The sequence below is a fragment of the Thunnus albacares genome, chromosome 1 (genome assembly GCF_914725855.1).
Source record: "Thunnus albacares chromosome 1, fThuAlb1.1, whole genome shotgun sequence".
NCBI lineage: Eukaryota > Metazoa > Chordata > Actinopteri > Scombriformes > Scombridae > Thunnus > Thunnus albacares.
In genome coordinates this window covers 188,765-216,519 of record NC_058106.1, presented here as the reverse complement: position 1 = coordinate 216,519, position 27,755 = coordinate 188,765, and the positions used below count along the sequence as shown (strand labels likewise).

The following is a 27,755-nucleotide window of genomic DNA, read 5'->3' as shown; positions in this document are numbered from 1 at the left end:
GAAATCGAGGTGAATTTGTGTTTTTTATTTTTGCCCAAAATTTAAAAAATAAAAAAACAACCTGTTTCTGGTTTCTGCCTTTGACAATTGTGCCGATAAACAAGCGGTCCAAATGTACCTTGGTCATCTATCTATCGCTCTTCTAACGTTACCCTGGTATAGATTTTGTGCTTGCATAATGTTATTTTTTTATAGAATGGTCATGCTATCCTCTTGGCTTTGACTTTGATACATTTACTTTTACTTCCGGGGCACTATCTTTCTTCATTCTCCAATTCAAAAAGGAAAAATTAAAAACAAAATATGCGAAGACCAAAATTGGACAGTTATTTGAATTTGATTTTCTCGTTTTTTATATTTTGATTCTGACAACAAAAACAGCTCTGTTTTTCCGTTTTGGTTTCAAACGAAAAAACGAACTGCCTGAATGAACACGGACCCCGATGAAACACGGACCGATAATACCCGGACCGCTGCAGCTATCTTTTACACATTTCCGGGTCAATTCTAATCAGAGCCTGGGGGGCTACAGCTGGGGTTGATATTTAATGAGCTGAGACCACAGAGGGTCTGGACGCCTGTGTGTAAACAACACTCGATAATCTAAACTCAGACTGTGAAGAGACAGTATGGCGACAACCATCAGCACCCAGCGGGGACAGGTAACGTCACACCGGACTCCGCGTTTACAGCTTCTTGAAAGGCTAAACGGGACTAAGTTAGCTGCATTGTAGTTTGTCAACATCTTTAACTAAAGTCATTGAACTGCAGCACACAGCGGTCTACATCCTTGACACTGCTACCTGCAGTTCATTTACCGAGACCGTAGTCTGTAGCGGTAACGTTAAATAACGAGTTTACGTCAGGTTAGGTTCATAGTCCCCGGGTTAAAACCGGGTTAAAAAAGATGCCATGTAACAAAGAACCGGTCTGACAATTAAACAACAGTAACGCGGAATAAGCTTGAAGATGACAGCTGCTGCTGAGGCCTGAACCACAACGCAGGTTCCGTTTAGTTAGGCTATCGAAGTCTGTTTCACTCTCAAAATAAAGTCCTCCTGATACCACCCCGCGGTTGGGGTTGGGACTTATGTTATGGTTAGACGTAGACAACTGTTTGGGGTCAGGTTAAGCACCTCAGAAGATAACTTGTTGAGGTTAGGGATAAGGTTGTGTGCAGGTTAAAGTAAGGGGAAGCACATGTTAACGGGGACACAGACACAACACCTGGAACAATAAAATGATTCTGACCTATAAAAATATATATTTCTTTTTTCTTTTACTTGTCACTTACCGTAAACTCGGGACCTTCGTCCATGTCGAGATATTGTAGGAAAGGTGATTTTTTTTTTTCCAGTGATCTGATCGATCAGTGGAATGGCAGGTTTTCATCTGATGGTCTGAAGTTGCTCTAGAGCAGGTTAACTGTTGATTATTGCTTGAGTTTGGGGAATTTTTTGAACCTCTGTTTTACTACGTCTGTTTTGCCGATCTACTATTATTATTTTAATTGAAATCAATATTATAAATTGATTTACAATTTGATACATTTAAATATATGATTTGAAGGTCAGTCAAAAGCTGAGATGGTGGTTACTGCTAGTCTGCCAGGCTAGCTACCTTTAGCAGGAGTTTGGCTTGGTTTTAAATCTATATCTTGACTGGATTTAGCTGCTGCCTTATTAAGTTAGTTATGTGGAATAATGATTCTGTGAAGGTCTGTCATACGTAAATCAGTTTGCTGTTCCAGATATTGCTATACAGTGCTGGCCTATTGTATACACACATCATGCTGTTGATCACATGCACGACTTGCACAAGAGGGAAACTATAGTCCATATCATTACGGTGAATAATTTTAGAACCACATGATGATGTTCACAAGATTTTAATTAATTAGTTTTATTTTTGCCAATTTAATTTGCCAATTTTTCAGCCAGGAGTCCCTTATATTTTTGTAATTTCATGTTAGCTTTTTTAAAAAAATTAACTTCATTAACTATACTGACATAATGTGTGTGTGTGTGTGTGTGTGTATATATATATATGTATATATATGTGTGTGTGTATGTATGTGTGTGTGTGTATATATATATATATATATATATATATATATATATATACATATATATATATATATATATATATATATATATATATATATATATATATATATATATATATATATATATATGTATATGTGTGTGTGTGTATGTATGTATGTGTATATACATACACGTATATATGTGTGTAGAAACATTTTTTTTGTTCCAGGCTTTCATGTGTCACCCTGAGTATAAAACAAAGCTTTTAACAAATGGATGGATAGTTTATGACACATAATACAAAATGATGATTTTAGCTGCATTTTAATTGTATAGTTCCTTTCATTCCCGGAGTGACTGCTGACAGTGTTGATGATTTTACACTCTGATTTCATCACTGCAGCTCAAAATAACATGAGACTGTGAGATGATAACTGGAAATAAAAATGAAACCCTCTGTTGTCTTAATAAATAATCCGCACACTGTTAATTAGTTTACATTAAAATGCCACATTTTGGTCAGATAGACCTTATTAGTCGTTAACTGCTTTTCCTCTCTTTGCTTTGGCAGCAGGAACAGTCTGACATTACATGAAACTTTTTATGTGATCACATATTCAAATTACTTTGTTCATCATCCTACTAAAAAAGTAAAATTACTCTATACTAAGACATATATAATTCCCACACATTTTATGACTTAGCCTTGCCTTGCAAATTGTTTCTAGTGTTTCTGTTATTTCTTCTAATTCTATTGTAGTTATGTGATTAATATTGTATACATTTTACCTCATTGAATCACTTTTTTCTGTCGCTATAACAAAATTTTCCCACATGTATAACTGTTTAACTTCATATCATATGAAGTACTTCATTCAAGGTTCTGATGATGTCGCTCGTAATTAACAACCCGCCTCTTTCACATGGACATGCTTGTAGAATTGACTGAGCTAGTTGATAACCAGCTTTATGATACCACGTATCTAGGACAGCCAATGTTAGGCTCAGTGAAGACAAACGCTGTGAAGCCAGCTGATTTTTTTTGTTAACTGAAGGAATGACCAGGAGACCAGCATTGAGAGAGCAAAGAGTGTGTGTTGGTGTATATGGTGTAATTAGCTCAGATAAGTAAGGTGGTGCAAATCCATGCAAGGCCTTATAAGTTAAAAGAAGAACCTCTATCAGCTCTAGCTTGCACTGGGAGCCAGTGCAGAGCTGGATTGCCAAGGATTGCCAGGCTTCATGTGCCAATGAAGCCTGGACACCCAAAGAGAGTCAGACTAAGTTGAACTGGCTTCATGGTACAGGCTCCAGGTGTCCATCTCTGTAGTTATTAAAGTCAATTATAAATCCATGTCCCCATCACACTTTTATCTTCCTAATTAATGAATCTTCAAATATCATAAACATTTGCAGATAAAATCCAAACAGACTATACCAAAGGCTTTCTTAAAATCTGCAAAAAATGCTTACTTTTAACTGAAACTATTATCATTTATATCTGAATCCCTGTATTTTATTTATTTGTGGATTTAGGTGTATATTGGGGAACTTCCCCAGGACTTCCTGAGGATCACTCCTACTCAGCAGCAGCAGCAGGTTCAGCTGGACGCCCAGGCAGCCAGGCAGCTGCAGTATGGAGGCTCAATAGGCACTGTAGGGCGACTCAGCATCACTGTGGTCCAGGTAAACACAGCACAGCTTTGATGATAAAAATACAACTAGTTGTCATTGGAATATGTTTAGCATTATCATGTATTTCAGAGGTATAAAAGCATATTATTGACTGTACCATATGTTTGGATCATCATGCTAGTTACGGTTAAATCAACTATAACAAACACTGGAAGTGTGAAAACAACAGAAATGTGTCCCTATTACTCTAGATCAGTGTTTTTCAACCACTGTGCCGCGGCACACTAGTGTGCCCTGGGGAATTATCCAATTTCATCTAATTGGTGTAAAAAACATTTTTTGAAAACGAATTAATTATTATCTGCAAATAATGTGCCATTGTCTAGTGTCTGTGCTGTCTAGTGACTGGCAGAGTAATCACGTAATACTCCTCCGTATCAGTAGGTGGCAGCAGGTAGCTCATTGCCTTGTACTTTGAGACAAGAGAATTAGTGATGCATGGATGGACAGGTGGCGGTGACAGTGGCATTGTGTCTAGCGAGACTATACGGTGACAGTGATGGAGAAGTTTTTGAAAAGGAAAAATGCAAACTCCGAACTGGACCCTGGACAAAATTCGGACCCAGATGAAGGCCCTAGTATGAGTGGAGGTCAAAAGAAAGCAAAGACGGTGAGCTCGAGCAAAGTCCCTGGCGTGAGGCAGTACAGCGAAAACTATCTTTCATTTGGATTTACTTTCACCGGGGATGCAACGCCACCGACTCCGTTGTGCTTGGTGGTGAAAAGCTATCTAACAGTGCTATGGTCCCAAGTAAGCGTAAACGCCATCTAAACGAAACACCCTTCGCTTCAAAACAAGAATGTGGGCTATTTTGTTCGCTTGCGTAGAAACACACGGAGAAACAGGCAACTTTCATGAGAAAAACCACAAAGGAAAATGAGAGAGCCCTTTAAGCTAGCTACCACGTTGCTGAACTTGTAGCTAAATCAAAAAAGTCTCAAACTGTGGCAGAGACATTAATACTTCCCGCCTGGAAAGCCATTGTAAATGAGATGCTCGGACCTGAAGCGGCTAAAGAAATAGCCAAAGTCCCTCTCTCAGATAACGCAATTTCCAGACGTATTGATGACATGACTGCAGACATCGAAAGTGTGGTTTTGGAAAAAATCCGTATCAGTAAGAAATTTGTGTTGCAACTTAATGAGTCTACTGACATTAGTGGACATGCTCAACTCTTGGCCAATGTGCGTTTTGTGGATGGAGATGTAATCAGAGAAAACTTCCTATGTTGCAAGGCATTTCCAGAAAAAACAACAGGAGAGGAAATTTTTCGGGTCACATCAGAATATCTCGAAAAAGGAGGACTTAAGTGGGAAAACTGTACGAGTGTCTGCACTGATGGAGCTGCAGCCATGGTCGGGCGCACCAAAGGCTTTGTAAGCAGAGTGAAGGAAAGAAACCCAGATGTGATTGTTACGCACTGTTTTTTACACCGTGAGGCCCCCGTAGCCAAGACTTTACCAGCAGACCTAGTTCCTGTGTCGGATGATGTTGTGCGCATAGTAAACTTTGTAAAGCCACGACCTGTGAAAAGTTGCATATTTGCATCTTTGTGTGAGGAAATGGGAGCGGAGCATAAAGCCTTGCTGTTTCATACGGAGGTCCGATGGTTGACGCGCGGCAAGGTGCTGGCCAGTGTGTATGGGCTGCGGTAGGAACTTAAAGTGTTTCTGACAAATGAGAGGTCCGATTACGCAAACCTGCTTGCAAGTGATGAGTGGTGTGCAAGGCTGGCTGAAACTGAACACAGAAATGCAAGGCCGAAATGAAAACCTGCTTACAAGTACAGATAAAATAAATGGATTCCGTTCAAAAGTGCACCTCTGGCAACAACATGTGGAAAGTGGCAACCTTGAAATGTTCCCACTCACCAAGAAATGGCAAGTTGTTAACACTGCTGCATTGTGTGAGATAATAGTTAAAAATTTGAAAACGCTTGAGGAGAAGATTTCATTTTATTTCTCTTGAGCCTTCACTGAATGCCTTGGCTGGGTTAGGGACCCATATAGCTTTTTAAACATTTTTGGCTGTTGGTGTGCCTTGTGATTTTTTTCAATGGAAAAAATGTACCTTGGCTCAAAAAAGGTTGAAAAACACTGCTCTAGATAATCCACAGAATACACTGTCATCACTGTCACACTACCTGCTACTGATGTTGCTGTCTTAGGCCGTATTCAGATCAAATCAGGCGGTGCAGCGTTTAGCTGCAGGGTCGAGCGGAGGTGTGTGGGGGTGTTGGCGTGTTTTACCTGTGCTCTAGAGAGTAAATGCTGTGAAACAATCAGAAAATTACGTTTTGTTGATCTGATTCATCAGCTTTCTCACTACCAGCGCTCCCTCTCTTCATTCGCCCTCTAGCTCGCTCGATCATAGCTGCTCGCTCTCTCTCTCGCCGGTGCTCTCAGCTCTCTCTCTCTTTTCTCTAGTCTTTTTAAAAATGAGTCGGGAAGCCGACATCAAAGTCTAACTTTACTTTTAATGTTATCAAAGAGAAATGTCCTCCCCACGTCCTAGTAACGTCTTTTCATGCCCTCATGGCAGAGTTTACTGCTCTGATCAGTCTGCTCTCCAGCTATGATTGGCCACCGCAGCGACGTCAGGTTGCGTTTCTCCAAAAGTTGACTCTGGCTCAACTTTCCGGCCGCAGTCCGGTGCAGCGCCGCAGCGGCCAAAGTGGTCGCAGCCAAGCCACACTACCCCCATTCAAATGAATGGGAGGACTGGTGTTTTCGGGGGTCAGCTTAGGCCCAGTGAGATGCCGGGCTTGCAGTACACCGGCGAAAACCCTGAATGTAGGAGCACACTGTTATTCAAGCTAACCAATAAAAACAATAAACAACAGTATCCAGCTGTGTTAGCTTGATTAGAATGAACAGGATTATTGTAACTGGCTAACATCAAACTTAAACTGGATGAGTTAAGTAAGGGCTAATAACCCAACTAGTTGTACATTCCACGAAGGCAAATGGAAGCAAACCTTCCCCCATGTCGGGTGGTTCCAAGCCCCTGTGTTATCCATAACATTCATGGAACATACAAATTTGAAGGGCATAAGCCACTTACTAACAAAATGCCATCTAATAAAATTAAAAACTTGCACTTTAATATTGGAATTCCTATTGTTTGCATTGCTAGACAACATCTAGCTAAACAGGCAGGCTGGGCTCTGAGATATAAATCCTGATCCTATATAAAGTTTTGAAATGGAGAGAGGAGGAGACATTTTACTGACTGCAAAATGCCCAAATATATAATATATATAGACAACGACGCTGGATCCTGTTACATGATATTATTAAAACTGTATTTCTAGTGGAGTTACTGTTATGTAGTGCTGTCCCTCGTAGGCTGCCTCTCTCTCCCTCTTGCTGTCTGTCACAAACATACAAATAGATACATTAGATTTCTATGTCTCTTAACCTACCAGCTCTTACTCACTTAACTCTTTATTTTCTGTACATTTTTTTTTGCATGCACTCTCCCTTCCCGTGCAGCTGTCCCTCAGACCCGCAGGCTGCACCTTCATTGCAGCTAATGCTAACATTCAAAAGTCCTCTCTTTCCTCTTCCTGCAGTCAGTTGATTTGGACATCCAGATTCACCCATGTATTTCACAAGTAATGCTAGCTCTATGATCCTTAGCTACATCCCACTGTTGCTGTCCCTCCTTACAGATTAATACTGGCACATTGATTTAACTGCAAAGACACACCCATGTCATAAGTGTCCAGTTATACTGTCAGGTTACTAAAAGTTAATCCCCACCTTCCAATTAGAATGGAGAAGTCTCAGTGGCCATGGTATAAGCCATGTTTAAGGAAGGGGACACTAATCAGTGCAGTGTTTCCCCTACAATTGTACAGGCCTGGCGGGGAGCCAGGCAAACGAGGACCCCTGACAGGCCAAAGAAATATAAAATGACACCAAATTTCCATCCATTCAGAAATCTTTAGTGTTTGGGGGAGCCTCTGTGCAGCGTTTTTCTGAAATGTGAGTCAACCTCTGTCATTGCCTGGGAAACCTTTGGTGGCATAGCTCCTTTTTAAGGAATTGAGCAGTGCGTAACGTGTGCGCATAGCGAGTTAGTGGTTGAGCGTGTGTGAATGGGAGAAAAGTGATGGTGAATAAGAGCAGAGCAGAGGAAAAGGTTAGCAGTAACTTATCTGGCAGTAAATGCACAGTATATGCTACACTGTGTCAGTTAATAAATGCTGAAACTTCTCAAGACCAAGAAAAGTCACGTTTATTGTTTCTCCAACTGCTGGAAAAGTGAAGGATGTTAGCAACAATGGGTTAGCCTAACCTGATGACAGTAAACAGAGAAACAGAGAAATGTGTGGCTGTTGACTCTCAACCAAGTTTTTCTCCATGCAAGGGGAAACATTGTTGTCCCATTAACCTGCTTTTATTGTGTGCATGTAAATGTATTCCTTCAGAACTGAAATGATGTAGCATAGCATAATAATGCGTAGACTGATAGTTCCATATTTTAAATGATCATAACTGTATATCACCATCCACATTGTTCAGTTGGCCCTCAAGACAGGGGCCATGATGTATCCAACTTTAGTGTATCACCTAACTGAAGCTGCCCTGTTGGTTTTGCTGCACAGGCCAAGCTGGCTAAAAACTATGGTATGACCCGGATGGATCCGTACTGTAGGATCCGACTGGGCTATGCAGTCTATGAGACACCAACCGCTCACAATGGAGCCAAGAACCCGCGCTGGAACAAGGTGATCCAGTGCACCGTACCTCCTGGGGTGGACTCCTTCTACCTGGAGATCTTTGATGAGGTGAGGAGGTGAAGGAGGTCACAGTGACCATAGAGCTGTGGATCATCTGAACTGCTAAATATGTATGTATGTGGGGACGTTTGCTCTGTTAGAGTCAGAAATTTACCATTTGGCTAATTGCTGAAGAAAGTGAAAGTCTTTTACATAAGAGTAACTTCACTAACTTGGACTTTTGATGAAGTAATTCATTACAAAAATAATCTAAATAACCTATACATTCAAGTTATCATCGGATTGACCCAGCTGTATAACGGTAAATGGAACTTGAAAGTGTCTCTTCTCACCATCTATTCCCAATATAAATAATAAAGACATGCAGTTTTAGGCCTGAATAACCCCATGTTGTAAACCACAGTTTTTCCTTTAATGTAAGGGACTGTGGAACTTATTCATGGCCTCAGTTTGTCTATCAGATAATCAAAAATTATGTTGCTTGGAAAAAAAAGAATTGAGGCAGTAGTGATGGCCTATACATATGTATATTTGCCCAATATTTGATTAGCTTTGCTCTCAGCTGACAGTTGCAGTCATAACACCATACATGGTTAAAGATCCTCTTCAGACATGTTTTAAGTCATAAAAATGCAATACGATGAGAGAAATATAGGAAGTTGCCAACCATATCCTTCAAGACAGGTGTTAAACTCTAAAATGCATCAAATGACAGAGCAACACCGCATTGTCAGATCTGTTTTGTTTTCTTCATTATTGCATATACTTATTTAATGATTGGACAAACTTGTCTGTTTCTATGTGTTTTTGCTGATGTGCCATCCAGAGAGCGTTCTCCATGGACGACAGGATAGCATGGACTCATGTCACCATCCCTGAAGGCCTGAGGGAGGGCAGTGTGGTGGATGAGTGGTTCAGCCTTAGTGGCAGGCAGGGTGACGACAAGGAGGGCATGATCAACCTGGTGATGTCTTTTGCTGTGAGTGCATGTACATAAACCCCATCAAACAGATTGAAACATGTTTATCCTTCTCTGTGAGAGTGAGTGAGACTAGGTTCTCTGGTAGCATTGTCACATTGTATGCACATTAGGGCTATCACAATATCAGATTTTCACAACATGATTATCGTGGCCAAAAGAATTCATAATAACGATATTATCAAAATATCTATAGAAAATTTGGAGAAAAAAAATGCTATCAGTCAAATCATCTTTAACTTTGTTAACTTTTAACTTTTGTGTGTTTTACCTCTTACACTCGAATTATGAAAAAAGCACATGTCTCAGTTCGAGGTAGACAGCTCTTGCATGTCAATGAGTGACCAGCACTGATGGGGGAGTGACATAATCAATTTTGCTGTCCAGAGAATATTAGGCAGCGTGATTGTTGGAACTGCTGGTTTGTATGAGTTAACAGTTAGCCTAGCTTGCACTCCCTCGTGCTTGCCCAGCTTCAGCGTCCTGTCGCACTGCTTTCCATGTATCCTCTCCAGTGCAAGGGCAAGGTCTCCTTTGGGCCCACTGGGCATAGCAAACCAAGCATGCTCAGTTGATTTAGCTCCCAGCCAGTATTGCTCATGGCAAAAGTCTTGGTTACTAATGTCCAAAAGAAACTGATGATCATAGATATATTTCCCTTGCACCCCACACGATGACACAGATGTAGACGTTGACATGGACACATTGGAAATAGGAGAGGCCGCTGCGAACGTTGTTGCGCCACCATCACACCAGTTCATGGGGAGAGAGAGAGGGAATACCACCAACAAGGCCCCTTCATTTCTTCTCTTATCTTCACAAAATAATTCTTCTGTTAGCTTCCTCAGTGTAGTTTCTCCTTTTGAAGGTTGGTAACAGTGGCATGTAGCAGTTAGCAGTTGACAGCTATCTAGTTGTTTTGATTTTAAAAAAATATATCCAATGATGATATTTCCTCTTCTGGTCTTGCTGATTAATGCTGTTACCTCTTCTTTAGAGAGGATCATTTGAAGGATATTTTGCAAACTGTCCCACTTTTTAGGTCCAAGTTTGAGAGGTACTCAGAAGCCCATCCCTGGTGCAGCCATTCTCTCTCTGCATGCAAAACTCCGACAAAAACGGTCTTGTTACATTGGCAAAGGTCCCGTCGATTCAATCCAGTAAAATATTTAGTGCAAAACACATTATATTGATTAATATCTATGAATGGCTGTTGCATCATTTCAAATTTGCTGGCAGATATCCTAATCCTCCTACATATTCTCCGTCATAACTTGCATAAGCATGTTAACATTAGCCACATTTTGGTATCAAAATAGCGGCTGCATTCTGACCTTTCAAATGACACATCACTTGACCCAATAGGAGCTCCATGCCAGGGGTCCAATGGTCCCTAGCATTGAAAGTGCAAGGAACCTATTCTAACCTATATGTTTTTGAAGGGGTCATTATTATAAGGGCCCGAGCACTGACAGTGCAAAGGCACTGTTAGGATTCAAGGAATTATTATTATTATTATCATTATTATCATTATTATCATTATCATTATTATTATTATTATTAGGGCCCGGGCACCAAACGGTGCAAAGTCTCTCGGTAACACTTCATTTTACGGGTCCTCAAATTTCATGGTAATTGGGTGATAATTAGCAAGTAACTTCTTTGAAATTACTCCGAAATTTAATCAAAATTTGTCTCAGCTTTCATGGTAAGTAGATATAATAAGCAAGTAAGTGGTTTGAAATTTTGTTGAAATTACCCCAAAGTTACCCCAGCATTTACCTCAAATTTCATGGTAAATAAGAGAGTTGTTGCAGCTTAATTTCCAAGTAGTTTCTGCCTAACTTCTGCAGGCCAGTAAATTGAAGTATGATTTTTAACCATTTACATTCTCACCAATTTCTGTATAATTTCAGCAGTTCAGTCCAACCTTGTAACAAATTTCCTATATGTCTGTTTTTAAAAATTGTAGCCACCATAAATTGCTAGTTACTGCCAAATACAACTTCATAATCAAGAATCAAGTTACAAATTGCCCATTTTAAAAGTCCTTGCTTCCTTATTGAGGCCTGATAATAATGTCTTCACACCACTCAACAAATATCACTTTTATATTTTGAGACAACACATTAACAACGAAATTAAATTTACACAAGGTTTCTGACATGAAAGCATAGCATTTGTGTTGTGCTACTTTTACACATTAAAAAACACTCTGATGTCTTTAAAAAGGCATCTAACCACTCCACTTGACCAACAGGTGGTTCCACTCAGTGAATCTGAGGTTCATCTTAAGAGCTGTGGCCGATCACTTCCCCCTGAAGTGGTAGATTTTCTCTTTATAAGAATACCAGGCTCTCTCAATATGTTGTGTATGAGACCCTGTCTGACACAAAGTGTTGCCTATAGTTGACATGATAATGGATGGAACCATCTTGTCAGTCTTTGATAAGCTCTCCAACAATCTTGGATAAAAACAAAACTAATAAAAACAAACTACTGAAAATTAAACTGAAGCTAAACCAAAATTCGACATGAAATTCAAAAATAGTATAGAAATAACAGGCTAATTCAAACGAGAAAAATATAACACCTCCAAGCCACACAAAACACATGACCGCTGACTTAGGAAAAATAATAGAAAATATATTTATAAAGGCATTCTGTCCTTTTTCATTTTCCTGATGGCTTCTTTTTATACATGCAAAGCATCTCTTTAGAAAAAACATTTCTTTGTTTGATGCAAATCTTTAACTCAATTATACCACAAAAAATAAAATTAAAAACAAATGAATGTACAACCAAAACTGCAGTAAATTAGAAAGAAGTATTCAACTCTCAGTTATCGGTTCTTGACAGTCTTTGTTTTCCCTTAAGTTACCTTAAGGTTGTTAGTCTTATTTGGTCTTGGGTTCCTTCACTTCAAATGTTCCTTTAACTTTGTTTGTCAACTTTGAGTTTCTTTATGACATCAGTTGTGATCAGTTTTTAAGTCTGTTTTGGGCCTAAGAAGAACAAAATAATCTGAGATCTCAGGAAAAATTAAAATAAAATAGAATGCTCCTTAGTTCAGTTCCCTTTGATTTGGTTCCTATTGCCCCCTTGGAATGGCGCAACATCCACGTCAGCATCCCGCCAAGATGAAGGTATCTACGAGCAGCGATGACGATCTGGATGGCAGACAAAGCAGCTCCACTCACAGATAGAATCGTCCCTCCAAAAAAACACAAAACAGCCCAAAAACGAGTGTGCAGAGCAGTTTTCACACAATCTGAATTTCCTCAGTTTCCATCAAATTAGAATTACAAGAATTAAATCTGCACACACAGAATTAAACCCTTACAATGACTAGTAAACATAGTAACAGTTTCTATGATGCCCATGTCTATAATGCATAATAAATATACTTATGAATTATAATCTGCTTATAAGTATTCATAATGCTTTCTAACAATGATCATAATACATTATGAAGCATTATATAATGATTTATAAAAGTATCATATCTATCATTTTATGTGTTATCAGTGCTTTTCACTCATCAGGCAATGAGAACCCCGGCCAGGCCAAAAAAGTATTTTTTTTAATGCCAAAAATAACGCCAATTATCCATTCATTTAGAAATCAATAGCGTTTGGAAGTCTCTGGGCAGCGCTGTTCCAAAACGTGAGTTAACCTCTGTGTTGTTGCCTGGGAAACTCTTGGGAGTGTAGCTCCTTTTTAAGGAATACGGCAGTGCGTAATATGTGTGCGTAGTGGATGAGTGAGTAGCTGAGTGAGAGAGTGAGCGGCAGAAAAGTGATGTGGTTGTGAGCGAAGCAGAGGAAAAGGTTGTCAATAAGTGGTCAGTCTGATAGTAAATGCACAGTACAGACTACAGTGTGTAAGTTAAATGCTGCAGCTTGTCAAGACCAAGAAAAGTCACGTCTATTGTTTCCCCAACTGCTGGAAAAGTGAAGGGGGTTAGCTCCACAGTTAGGAACAATGGGTTAGCCTAACCTGAAACAGAGAAATGTCTGGCTGCTTAGTCTCCCGACTTTTACTCAGCGTACCCCCCACCCCCCTGCCAACATAGGGGAAACACTAGTCACCCTAAGTGCATTAAAAGTTTTGCGAGTAAAAAGAGTAATTTAATAAAAGTTACACGTATGATTGGATACATATTTCTCTTTACACAGAATTATTTTTTATAGCATATGCGATCAAAATTGTCACACTGCACAGCCTCGTTATGTTATTCTATTTTATATGTTAATGAAATATATTCCAAAGTTTTAATTATAATGAACCCTCTGGTTTCCTCAGGCCAGTCAGACAGTAACATGGAGCATCCGGTCAATTTTCAAAATAAAACACCCTGCTCAGACTCCCCATTGTATATCAATGATAAACACAATTAAAACAGACAAATTAAGCAACCATTTAACTACGTGGCCTACTTACCAATGTACAAAAATCAAGGAAAATGACTAAATCAACGATCAACAATCTGAGCAAGTTAACAAAATTGGGCAGTTTAGTTGCCCTGCTACTACAGTAATTACGGTAGCCTAAAGACACTCCTTTGGCTTTGACTAGGGACTAGGGATGGTTACAGTCACAAAACTTGACACACATGTCTGTAGTGACACCAGTTAAAACCCTGGATAGGTCATTTGCAGGGGCGTGGCACAATAGCTCAACAGCGCCCCCATGAAAATTTGAAGGTTGAAGCCCCGTCTTCCAGATTAATGTAGAAAAATAAAATTGAAAGGGCATATGTATCATGTCCAGACGTACAAAAAAGCCTCTTGGAGCAATATTGTAAGTCCAACAGGAAGTCGGCCATCTTGGTCAGCCATTTCCAGAGCTTCTATTTTAACAAACTCATTCATCATAACGACTCCAAAGTCAGTGTGTGTCATCACACTAGTGTATGATCAAAGATATCAAAAGATTTAGCTATCGTTGAAGTGTGTGGCTGTGGTGTGGCGTTGAGTTTTGATGTTTCGCCATGACAGGCGAAATTGCTATAAGTTTAGTGTAAATGCTCGAGTCTACACCAAACTTTACATGTTTGATAAGACTCCCAGCCTGAACACGTCTAAATACCAATATTCAGTCAGTGATGAAAACTGGCTCCATAGCGCCCCCTATGACATTTCAATGCAGCAGATCCAGCAGCAGGCAGAATAAGTGATTGAGGAAGTGACGTTAATCTCCCCTTGCACTGTCTGAAAACAGCCCAGGTCTGGGGACATCTACATGCCCGTGACAGAAGCCCTTCACCAGCGCCGAGCCCCGACATACGCAAGGACGCGAGGGCCCGATCATCGCTGCTTGCAGCTTTAATTACCATTAGATCTTGTCAGCATTTCGGGAGATCCGATCCCAAGTCGTCACTCAAGACGCATGTGGAGATGCATGTAAGTGTCAGGTGTGAACAGATGTACTTAGAGCTGTCCACATGTGATCGCATCACCCAAGACGCATGTTTATGCTAGGTGTAAATAGGGCCTCTGAGATAGTCACTGAGAAAGTGCGTCTCTGCCTGGTATGGCAACTGCACCAACCTCAGCCACAAAGCTCTACAAAGGGTAATGAAAACAGCATAACACATTACGAGGTCTGAGCTGCCTGCTCTGGAGGATGTCTTTGCCCAGAGATGCTTATTGAATGAGCCATCAAACAAACCTTCACCAGGGAATAGTGCACCGCTAATGTCAGTTATCAAGCCAGATAGCTGCACATTAAACAGCATGTAAACATACGTTAGATGCTGGTTTGGTTGTTCTTGAAAATCCCTGTTAGGGACACACTGTCTGTCTATGACTTGTAGACTTATAGCTGTAGCAGTTTGTGTACTTTGTCTCTGTTCTGCACAGTGTAACACCAGTACTCTGGCAGCTGCTGTCAATCAAACAGACAAAGACACATGCCCCCACTCAGCTTAAACAAAAAGGAGCATTTCTGACCCAAAGATCTTTTTTCATTTTAATAATATAAAACTACTAATAATAATATAGAAACATGTTGACATTATTCTTGACTGCAAAGGGGGATAATTAAATGTGATTTTTAAGTTGGACCTTTTAAGATGCAATATGGTAAAACACACCCACATGTGTGTGTCACTTTTCTTTATAATTATGGCTGATTACACCCCTGATCAGGTTGAAGTTGAGTGGAACTATGCTGGAAATTATGTCACTAATGGATGAGGATGAATTTTGTCCTACTTCAACAGGTGCATCAAAGGGGGAGTATAAAGATGATGGCATGAGCAGACGGGCTCTTCAAAATTTTTTATAACTTGAAAACTTTCAGCTTATAGCCTATACATTAACCACCCAGCATTGTGTAATCCACATAAAATTACCGGTGGAGTTATTTCTGGCGATCCCACAACTGGTCAGCTATAGTGCAGTGTAGTGCTATCTATGCCAGATTCAGACTGCACTGTAGAGAGCAAGAGGCGAAAACAATGGAGAAAGAGACAACCATGGATGTATAATAAGAGCTGGGTAGGGTGCCGCTGCGCAGCCTTGCAGACAATTTTTCCCAGTGGCCACTCGCGGTATTGCAGCGAAAAATCCCCTTGCGACCCAAAAAGGATTTTCCCCATAGATCACCATTGTAAAAGAGACACCTGTAAAACTGTTGTCAGGACGCCTCAAACTGCAAACGTCGTCAATTATGATTCTTTCTATTATGAACTTTTGATCCATGGAGGTTTTATGTTTGTAAAACTTTCCTCGAGCCGAGAAAAGCGATTTAAAAATCTGTGATGTCATCACAATGTAAAGTCTATGGGCCGAGTGGGAACTCGTGGCCGGGGCCAACGGGGGAAACACTACTGCGCACGTTCAGTGGGCCACACAACAAGGAAGCAGACCCAGAAGCTAGAAACTTTTTTTGGCGTATGCGCAAGGCGAGCAATTCCTAAAGGACTGAATGGGCGCCATTTTTAGTCCGGTATCCAACTCTTTATAATACATCCATGGAGACGACACACAAGCACTGCTGAGAGAAGCATCTAGAGGGAGGTCTTATGAGCTTCCATGAGCACCTTTCTCCAGACATTTTGGATTTCATTTCTCTTTTTTGTCATTTTGTTGATTGTGAGGCTGAAGGATTATTTTGATGTTGGTGCTGCTTTTTGGGATTTATCCATGAATCTCTGGTGAGTTGACATACTAAGTTAGCATAGTAAGCTAGCAGTTAGCCCAGTGTAAACAACCATTTTGTGGTATTGTTTTAGATCACTGCATTAATTGTTGTTATGTTCTTTACCTTATGAGTACCGTAAACCAATCGGAGATGTTTATATAAAAGTGAGGAAAGGTTTTTGATTGTTATTTTCTGTTGTGCTACAAAGGAGGATGTAAACATGAGCGGTCTTTGACTAGTGACACAGCAAACACCATTTTGTTTTCTTTCATGTGTAGGCAGGTTATGACATAAGTGAGCAGCTGGTTTTACTGTGGCTACTTTTCACTGAGGATGCACAGTTCACATAGGACTGTAAGATTTGTTTTTTTTCTGTGTGCTGTTAAACACAGTTGCTAACTAATTAATCGAGTTAAGCCATTCATACAAAGAGAGTATGAGAAATATGGTTAGTTAAAGTAACAAAATTATTGAACAGTAGTGATGAGAGATATTTTCCCTGCTGTGTGCAGGTTGTTTTTTTTTTTTTTTTTTTTTTGAGTCTGAGGTCGTTTCCAAAGAGGTTGCCCGGTTTTGCAAGTCAGGATCCATACCAGGGCCGGAGAGAGTATGCGGCCTGCTTTCTCTACTTACCTGGAATGACAAAAACCTTACTCCTGGACAGATAAGCATATGAGATCTCAACGTACTACCCGGGTAGCAACAACAATTCATACACACACCTGAATTGAGGAGAACTGAAAAGAACTTTGAACTGTGGATGACTGAATTCTTTCTACAGACTGATAAACAAAAAGACTAAAACAACAGCTATTTGTGTAAGAGACAATTTGAGTTGAAAGTTTATTTTCTTGTTTTTTTGTTGTGTTGTAATAAATGGAGTTATTTTCTTTAATCTCTGCCTAGTTGTGTCACTCGCACCTAAGTCGAAACCTAGATGCCTAAGTGTCATAAAAGATCATAGTTGACTATGCATAGATGAGCATTTGAGTGTATAGTGTTACAATTGTTTTTTACATTTCTTTTACTTTTCCATTCAAGTGTATGTCCTCTGTTAGTTTTCTGCCATGAAAGTTGAATTACCTTTTTAATACACATTCTCTGACAACTGAAAAAGTATGGCAGAAAAAGCTAGCTTAAAAGACCAGGAGTACTCAGGTCCTGAACAACTTAGTTTGCTACATGACAAAGCCTTTAACACTGAAGATAGTTCCTATGGAGCCAGATGCTGTCGAGATGAAGGACTGCTCCTCACTCATCTCAAAAGTCCTGGTAACCATAACAGATAACCACACAAACAACCAAACAAAATGAAATATCTATGAAAGTGAATTTTCTGCCACTCAGGGTCTTAGTTTAGAAAGATGAGAACTCCTGCAACACTTGTAGTATGAGGAACAACTTTATTAGTTGACAGACGCGTTTCGGCTTGTGGCCTTCATCACACGTCGGTCAACTAATAAAATTGTTCCTCATACTACAAGTGTTGCGGGAGTTCTCATCTTTCTAGACTTATTTCCCTTCTCCGTGCACCTTGGAAGTAGGTGAAGTTGTGCCAGAGACCCTCACTCTGCATACTCAGGGTCTGAGTTGCCAACTTGATGAGCAGATAGCACACACATCAAAGTATTTGAACTACAAATGAAGGAGAGAACCTGTACGTGATGATCCAAATCAGAGAGACTGTCTATGCCAATTCTTTTACTATTAAAACCATGAAAAAACACAGTAGTTTATTTATTTTAGCCTAGCCATTTCCTCTTTTGCCTTGTGTTTGTTTTGCCTGAGTATAATGTCTGGTTGTCAATACACTGATTTTGTACCCTGTCTTGATTGTAAATTTTGATATTGTGCATGAAACAATCTCAACAAAAACACAGGTGAACAAACCTAACAGACCTCAATCTGTATTCACCCTCACAGTCCTGAGAATAGGTCTGATCAGCCAGTGTACCATAGATGTACAGAGCCTTTAATCTTGTTTCTGTTTCTGTGTCTTTGTGCCAGTCTTTACCAGCAGGGATGATGACTCAGCCTGTTGTCCTGATGCCCTCTGTGTATCAGCAAGGAGTAGGATATGTGCCCATTGCAGGTCCGACACAGGCACTCACACACACACACACCAGTACTTTTACTATACAGGGTATAGTACTTTCTTTAGTATTTGTTATTTTCACCTCTCAGCCTGTGAAAACAGTTGTTTTATGTGTTCTGTGGATCTGGAGGAACATTGTCAAATTTGATGATGTCATCAGGTTTTATTGCAGCATAGACTTGGAGATTACACATTTATTACAAAAATCCTGCACAATACTGACATACTGATGTGTTTTTTAATTTTTATTTCTAAACCTTGTATCTGCTACTTAAAAGCCGGCTTTTACATCAGCAGTCTGTGTCCTGTATTGCCAGGGGTGCCAGCAGTCTATAACCAGGGCATTGTGCCCATGGCAGTGCCAGCAGCCATGCCAGCTGTTGGGGGTCAGGGGCCAGTGTGCAGTGAGGAGGACCTGAAGGCTCTCCAGGACATGTTCCCCAACCTGGACAAGGAGGTTGTCCGTACTGTGCTGGACGCACAGCAGGGCAACAAGGATGCTGCCATCAACTCTCTGCTGCAGATGGCTGAGGAACTCTAACTGCAGAGTACAAGCTCACAGCGGACATGCCAACATACACGCACATTTATGCATGCACACAGACATATAAAAACAGTCTTAACTGATGGAGAGACTGTCCACCCTCAGCATACAAACACACACACACACACACACACACACACACACACACATGCAGAGTCCTCCCACAGTGTGACTGATAGCTCACATTCTGCAGCCATATCTAAGTTCCCACCAGCTACACCAACTGATAGCCACAGAGATCTGTTTCCTGTCCCTTTGTTGGTACATGAAGCCTGAACTGTCTCTGCTAACACACAGCTGTCTGTCACCACTGACACTGGATCCTCCAAACATTGCAACACCTGTGTTGACCTTGTGTTTTATGAAATCACAGCTTTAAGATGATATCAATGATGATGTATTCTTCAAGTCACAGTAGAGACTATTTGAGATAGGTATTTGGCAGTAGTGTGCCTTTATGCAGATTGTAAATCTAACTAGCCCAAATCATTTTGTGCGTCTTGATTGTTTCAATGTCATAATCTTTAATTGTATAATGGTAAACTATATTGTGTTTTGTGTATTCTCCCCTTGATTAGTGTTTGATTTGCACTGTTTGAGCTATAGAGTCATGTTCAGTGTAGACAGCAGACCAGAGAACAGACTTCAGGACATGGGGTCCATCCTCTGATTACATTGTTGTTGTGAATAGTGTGGGGTGAACCTGTCTGTAGTAACCTCCAGCGAACAGCTTCTGTTTCTTATGTAACTATGAAATGTTTAGTGCATTCAAAATCAGTTGGGTCATTATGGAAGTATTAAATTATATAGAATTATATACGGTGATGAGAGACAGAGAATAGACATGACCTAAGGGATTGTATGTAAATGGTCACACAGCCAGGAGAGATTTAGAAGAAATAACAAACTTACTTTGCAAAGTGTTGATGTAACCAATTTTCAATCAGTGAAGGATGAGAAGACTTGATGTTATAAAGTAATATTCTATGGAGTCACATTTTTTTAATAACTGTAGAGCTTTGATAAAGACGCATGATGGGAATGAAGATGTTGCTTTCCTGATAAAATCAGAATGTTTAGCTCAGCAGGATGTTGTGTGTAGAGCTTTTGAGACCAAAACACTTAATCTTAAACTGGAAAGTAATTCAGTCCATTTGTAATGAGCGAAATATCCACAGCTGTTTTCAGAAATACTTTTTACCCCTCAGCAGTGGGGCCTAAGATGACAGTGACCAAACTTTTAAAACCATATTTAGATAGAGGTCAAATTAATAAGGATCCAATCAGCTCATCATTAAATTAAAATAATTCAGTAACACTTGAGATTACGGTTTGCACAACTCTTCACTAATGAGACTCTGGAAAAATGCAGTTTGCAGGGCTGATGAACTTGGATCATCTCTGCCATTTGACAGAAAAAAATAGCTCTAAAAAGCCTAATTTGTTTAATTGTACATTAAATAATCACAAAATGCAATTAATAAATAAAGCTGATGTCATATCCACTGCTGGATTACCCAGTGTGCAATATCAACATCCAGATGGTGTTTGATGCCAGATACAATCTACATGACACGTCTGTGTTTTACTTTGTTTCATGTATGAAATCTGGGACAGCTTGTAAAATATATTAATGAATCTATCTTTGTGTTCCTGTATATTCATTGTTTCAATTCAGATTCACTGACACAGACCTGTCAACCAATCACTGTGACATAGTGATTAAGTTCATTCATGATCAGATAAGACCAGACACTTTGTGAATATGGCCCGAGACTTCAATGAAAACACCATTGCTCTCATAGCTCTGCAACAGCTGAGCCAATCACAGTTAATTATGATAATGACATCTCAGCAAACGGAAGGCTTTTCCTCAGGAAATGTCTGGATGGTTCCAAGTGTCACAAGATGAACACACATCACTACAAATCTGCAGCCAAAGACAGATGGAGTGGGTTTTCAGTTACTAAAATAATGATGGAAGTAAAAAAATAAAGAAATTGATTTGAAGCCATTTATATGATTGCATCGGACCAACACTATTTCAGCAATAATTCTATATCTCACCTTGTACACCGTCGCATAGTTTACTAATTGTTGCACATTGTTACACATTGTTAACAGCTTTTGCATTGCAATGTGTTTCAAGGATAAAACGTGAGATTTTATCGTAGATATTTTGATAAAAATAAGGTTGGAAAAGAGGCTGATGAGCCCTACTAACCCAACGTTTCCTCCATAAATAAATAGCAGAATATTGAGTAATAACCAACCAGTCTGATGTGTGTAAAGGTGTGTGTGGTTATACTGTAGCAGCCTGGTGACATCAGGTGATTTAATGAAGGTAAACAGAGTAAATGGCCGTGCGTAACAGCACTGTGGTCTGACACGACACTTCTCAGAGTCTGCAGATTTATCAACATATCAGTCCTGCTGCCCTCAGATGCTGCAGGGATTTAAGGAACTGAAGGAAAAGCTTTTTATAAAGTATAAACAGTTGTGGACAACACTCAAAATTACCCACATTCATTTATAGATAACTGCAGACTGATTTGCTGACTTAACTGCTTTAAGTACATTATTTATCATATGTTATTTTCTGTGCTGATTTTGGTACTTATTGAAATAAATTTATTGTTTAAGCATTAATACGTTGCAGCACGTCTGCAGCAAGTATTTAGTTTGAAACAGTGTTGAATACTGTATGTGATGCTCACAAAAACAAAGGGTTTTTATGAAGATGACATGACTGCAGCTTTCCACTATAGTCATATGTCATTGTTCCAATGAGCAACAACTTAAATTTTTGAACTTTGAGTGCAAAATTAAGTTATTTGTCAAAAAATATTTGGCGAACAGTGTGGCTATTCAACATTGTAAGGAAATGACTCAAAAAACATCTTAAAAATGCCAAAATAGACTGGAGGGGGGCTTTAAGGGTAACAAGGTCTTGTTAATGTGCTGTCTGCCAAAGGTTTCATTGGTGTGAATGCTGGAAAACATTCACAACATATGTTATTCTTTATTGTGTTTGCGAGAGCTGCAAAGCAGCTTGCACACTGTTATGGTAAATGGTAAATGGACTGTACTTGTATAGCGCCTTTCTGGTCTTCCGACCACTCAAAGCGCTTTTTACACTACGAATCACATTCACCCATTCACACTCATTCATACACTGAATGGATACAGGGGCTACCATGCAAGGTCCCAACCTGCCCATCAGAGGAAATCTAATCATTCACACACATTCACACATTGATGGCACAGCCATCAGGAGCAGTTTGGGGTTAAGTATCTTGCCCATGGACACATCGACATGCAGACTGAAGGAGCCGGGAACCGAATCACTGGTCTTCTGATTAGTGGATGACCCGCCTACCTCCTGAGCCACAGCCATTATCTTTGCTCTTTATTGTGTGATTGCTTTCCGCAAAACATTAAAATTTATAATGGCAGTCTATGGGAGGAAATGTCCAGCTGAGTTGGAGCCTTTGTCACTTTGACACTCAACTGCTCGGACGTCCCTTATTCTACAGTCACCATTCGAACTATAAAATGTTCACAAAACTTTGAATTTTCAAAGTTATCAGATTGTTTAGTGATATCTTTTATAGTTTTTCAGCAATTTAAGCCAAAAGTCGGGTTTTACAGACGTTGTCAGGTCTCACCAGTGTGTCATGTGATCAGGCACAGTGGAGAGCACAGATATTATTAGACCAGAAAAGATTTTTTAACTCTCACAATTTTAACTCCTCAAGCACATGTTTGCCTCAGTACGTTGCCACAAGCCTCCTCTCTCTCAAAATGTAAGTATATTTCACATAGGACTTATAGTTTTTGAGATCTAAACCTTAATTGATACAGAGTCCCTGTCATGTTCTCATTGACTGCAATACAGTCTGCAGGATGTGTGTCTCCTCTCACTCCAGTTTCTTAAAATTACAGATTCTCTCTTCCTTCAAACACTTTTTACACATATCATTCATTCTCATGGTAAATTAGTCTTGCTTTCACTCATGAAATCTGTGGGCTCCAAGCTCTAGTTTGAGAAAAATGTACATTGATTGTGAGTTCGAACCCTGCTTAGGGCAGAACTCAGCAGAGTTGAAGGTGAAAAACTGCAGATGCCAGTAGGTGTTCTCAATCTGCTTATTGAGACTGTAACTGATCAATTTCATGCAATTGAAAGACTAAAGACCAAAATCTGACCTGGTTTTGTTATGTGACATGTTAGCATGCCTGACTTATACACATAAGGGTGTAGGTTCAATTCCACCTGTAGCTGATTTTACTGTTGGTAGATTTTTCAATAGAATTCAGCTTCCAGTAATGCAATCTAAATCAGCTTTCAGCAATCATACACAACTCATTCTTTGCCATGAAATACAATGTTGTTTTTGAGGGGCAAGGGATAGTTCGACAGTCACAAAACTTGACACGCATGTCTGGAGTGAAACCAGTTAAAATTCTGTATAAGTCACTGGCATTGGCATGGCAAAATGGTTCAAGCTCCCCCTTGAAAATTTCAAAATTGAAGCCCCGTCTTCCAGATTAACTTAGAAAAACAATATTCACAGGGCCTATGTATCATGTCCAGACGCACAAAAAAGCCTCTCGGAGCCATATGCTAAATCCAACAGGAAGTCAGCCATTTTGAATAAACTATGCAATTTTTGCTCTGTTTTTGCCATTTGCAGGCGTTATATTTTAACAAACTCCTCCTACAAATTTGAACCGACCTACTTCAAACTTGGTTAGCTTCATCGTAAAAACCTTTACGATGAAAACTTATCAAAATCATGAGCTTTCGTCGAATGCCTCTGGTGTGGCATGCTGGTCAATTTCCATGTCTCGTTGTGGAACAGGAAATTGTTGTAACTCCAATGGACTTTGTCCATGCTGCCCCAAATTTCACAAACTTGATTGGAGTCCAGATCTTAACACATCTACATGTCAATATTGAGTCACAGTCATAGTGCCACCTACTGGCAACAGGAAGTCAGCGCTATGTGACAAACTACATCTGATCTACATGGAATTTACAAGGTGTGGTCTACACAAGACATATGGCAAATTGACATATAATTAGTGGGTGCTCTCTAGCACCACATAGTGGACACAGGAAGTGGTATTTAACTCCTTCGTGCAACATCAGATATTCATAACACTGCATATGCATGTCAGGTGACCTTCACTCAATGTATCTCTGAATGAATGAAGCACTTGTGTAGCACTGTCTGCTGGCAACAGGAAGCAAGCCTTATGTGACAAAGTTCCTTTGATTTACATGAAATTTCAAGTGTGTGGTGTTACGGACTAGTCAAGTCTAGGGGATTCAGTGTTAAGAACCCATACTAGTCCTAACCTGGAGGGTGTAGAAAAGGAGAAAAACGTGGAAGGACACAGAGGAAGACGGACTGGTTTCCAATATTAGAGAGACAGTCGGGAGGTGGGTACTGTTTTTTAGGGGCAAGGGATGATTCTACAGTCACGAAACTTGACACATATGTCTGTAGTGACACCAGTTAAAATCCTGTATAGGTCATTTGCATGGGTGTGGCAAAATGGTTCAACAGCACCCCCTTGAAAATTTGAAAATTGAAGCCCCGCTTTCCAGATTAACGTAGAAAAATGAAATTCAAAGGACATATGTATCATGTCCAGACGCACAAAGAAGCCTTTGGAGCCATACTGTAAGTCCGACAGGACGTTGAACATCTTGGAAAAAATGGTCAATGTTCACGTTTTTTTGGCCATTTTGCATACCTTGTATTTTATCGAACTCATCCTACAGAATTCACCATAAATAAAATCAGTGTGTATCATCTAGACTAGTTTATGATCAAAAGTTATCAAAAGATTATCAAAATTTGTTATCAAAAGATAACGCTGAGGCGTGTGGCTGTGGCGTGGCGTTGAGTTTTTATGTTTCGCCCTTACAGAGGAAATTGCCATACCTTTAGTGTACATGGTCGGATCTGCCTCAAACTTTGCATGTTTGATAACAGTCCAGGCCTGATGACATCTACATGCCAATATTCAGTCAGTAATGCAAATTGGCTGAATAGCGCCCCCTAAGAAATTTCAACAAAGCTCGAGTCTGAAGACAGAAGAGTCATGGCACACAACAATTGCAGGAAAAGCACTTTCACTGCTATTCCACTCAAACTAGTCATTTTTCATCCGATTTGAGCCAGACTCATCCCAAATCACTGATTCTACTAGCAGAGTCATGACACACAAAACATATGTTTTTTTTATGTGTTTATAGCATTTTCACTGCTATTCCACACAAACTAGTCATTTTTCATCCAATTTGAGCAAGACACGTCTCAAATCACTGATTCTGCTCTGCACACACAACATACGTTTTTTTTTTATGTGTTTCTAGCATTTTCACTGCTATTCCACACAAACTAGTCATTTCTTAACTGATTTGAGCCAGACCCATCCCAAATCACTGATTCTACTCTGCACACACAACATATGTTCTTTTTATGTGTTTCTAGCATCTTCATTGCAATTCCACTCTAACTAGTCATTTTTCATCCGATTTGAGCCAGACTCATCCCAAATCACTGATTCCACTCTGCACACACAACATATGTTCTTTTTATGTGTTTCTAGCATCTTCATTGCAATTCCACTCAAACTAGTCATTTTTCATCCGATTTGAGCCAGACTCATTCCAAATCACTGATTCTACTAACAGAGTCATGGCACACACAACAGTTGCAGGAAAAGCACTTTCACTGCTATTCCACACAAACTAGTCATTTTTCATCCGATTTGAGCCAGACTCATCCCAAATCACTGATTCTACTAGCAGAGTCATGGCAGACACAACAGTTGCAGGAAAAGCACTTTCACTGTTATTCCACTCAAACTAGTCATCTTTCATCTGATTTGAGCCAGACTCATCCCAAATCACTGATTCTACTCTGCACACACATCATATGTTCTTTTTATGTGTTTTTAGCATTTTCACTGCTATTCCACTCAAACTAGTCATTTTTCATCCGATTTGAGCCAGACTCATCCCAAATCACTGATTCTACTAGGAGAGTCATGACACACACAACATATGTTCTTTTTATGTATTTCCAGTATTTTAACTGCTATTCCACACAAACTAGTCATTTTTTAACTGATTTGAGCCAGACTCATCCCAAATCACTGATTCTACTCTGCACACATATGTTCTTTTTATGTGTTTCTAGCATCTTCATTGCAATTCCACACAAACTAGTCATTTTTTTAACTGATTTGAGCCAGACTCATCCCAAATCACTGATTCTACTCTGCACACACAACATATGTTCTTTTTATGTGTTTCTAGCATTTTCACTGCTATTGCACTCAAACAAGTCATTTTTCGTCCGATTTGAGCCAGACTCATCCCAAATCACTGATTCTACTAGCAGAGTCATGACACACATAACATATGTTATTTTTATGTGTTTCTAGTATTCTCACTGCTATTCTACACAAACTAGTCATTTTTTAACTGATTTGAGCCAGACTCATCCCAAATCACTGATTCTAGTAGCAAAGTCATGGCACACACAACAGTTGCAGGAAAAGTACTTTCACTGCTATTCCACTCAAACTACTCATTTTTCATCCGATTTGAGCCAGACTCATCCCAAATCACTGATTCTACTAGCAGAGTCATGGCACACACAACAGTTGAAGGGAAAGCACTTTCACTGCTATACCACACAAACTAGTCATTTTTCATCCGATTTGAGTCAGACTCATCTAAAATCACTGATTCTGCTCTGCACACACAACATATGTTCTTTTTATGTGTTTTTAGTGTTTTCACTGCTATTCCACACAAACTAGTCATTTTTCATCCGATTTGAGCCAGACTCATCCCAAATCACTGATTCTACTAGGGGAGTCATGACACACACAACATATGTTCTTTTTATGTATTTCCAGTATTTTAACTGCTATTCCACACAAACTAGTCATTTTTCGTCCGAATTTAGCCAGACTCATCCCAAATCAATGATTCTAGTGACAGAGTGATGGCACACACAACAGTTGCAGGAAAAGCAGTTTCACTGCTATTCCACTCAAACTAGTTATTTTTCATCTGATTTGTGCCAGACTCATCCCAAATCACTGATTCTACTAGGAGAGTCATGACACACACAACATATGTTTTTTTCATGTGTTTCTAGTATTTTCACTGCTATCCCACACAAACTAGTCATTTTTTAACTGATTTGAGCCAGACTCATCCCAAATCACTGATTCTGCTCTGCACACACAACATATGTTCTTTTTATGTGTTTCTAGCATTTTCACTGCTATTCCACTCAAACAAGTCATTCTTCGTCCGATTTGAGCCAGACTCATCCCAAATCACTGATTCTACTAGGAGAGTCATGACACACACAAAGTATGTTCTTTTCATACGTTTCTAGTATTTTCACTGCTATTCCAAACAAACTAGTCATTTTTCATCCGATTTGAGCCAGACTCATCC

General features: G+C 39.7%; 1 protein-coding gene across 2 annotated transcripts; it reads left to right on the top strand.

The window, feature by feature from the left end:
- The first annotated feature begins 471 nt into the window (after positions 1-471).
- On the top strand, positions 472-20,897 carry LOC122980648 (toll interacting protein). 2 transcript variants are annotated; one of them, XM_044349278.1, is made up of 6 exons: positions 474-662; positions 3,582-3,731; positions 8,354-8,536; positions 9,315-9,467; positions 18,624-18,708; positions 19,029-20,897. In XM_044349278.1, the coding sequence occupies exons 1-6, from the start codon at positions 630-632 to the stop codon at positions 19,250-19,252; spliced, it is 828 nt and encodes a 275-aa protein (XP_044205213.1). In that variant the 5' UTR covers positions 474-629; the 3' UTR covers positions 19,253-20,897. The 2 variants fall into 2 exon arrangements, with proteins under 2 accessions (XP_044205997.1, XP_044205213.1); XM_044350062.1 differs by lacking the exons at positions 18,624-18,708; positions 19,029-20,897 and adding an exon at positions 17,129-17,511 and having other exon boundaries at positions 472-662.
- The last annotated feature ends 6,858 nt before the right edge of the window (positions 20,898-27,755 follow it).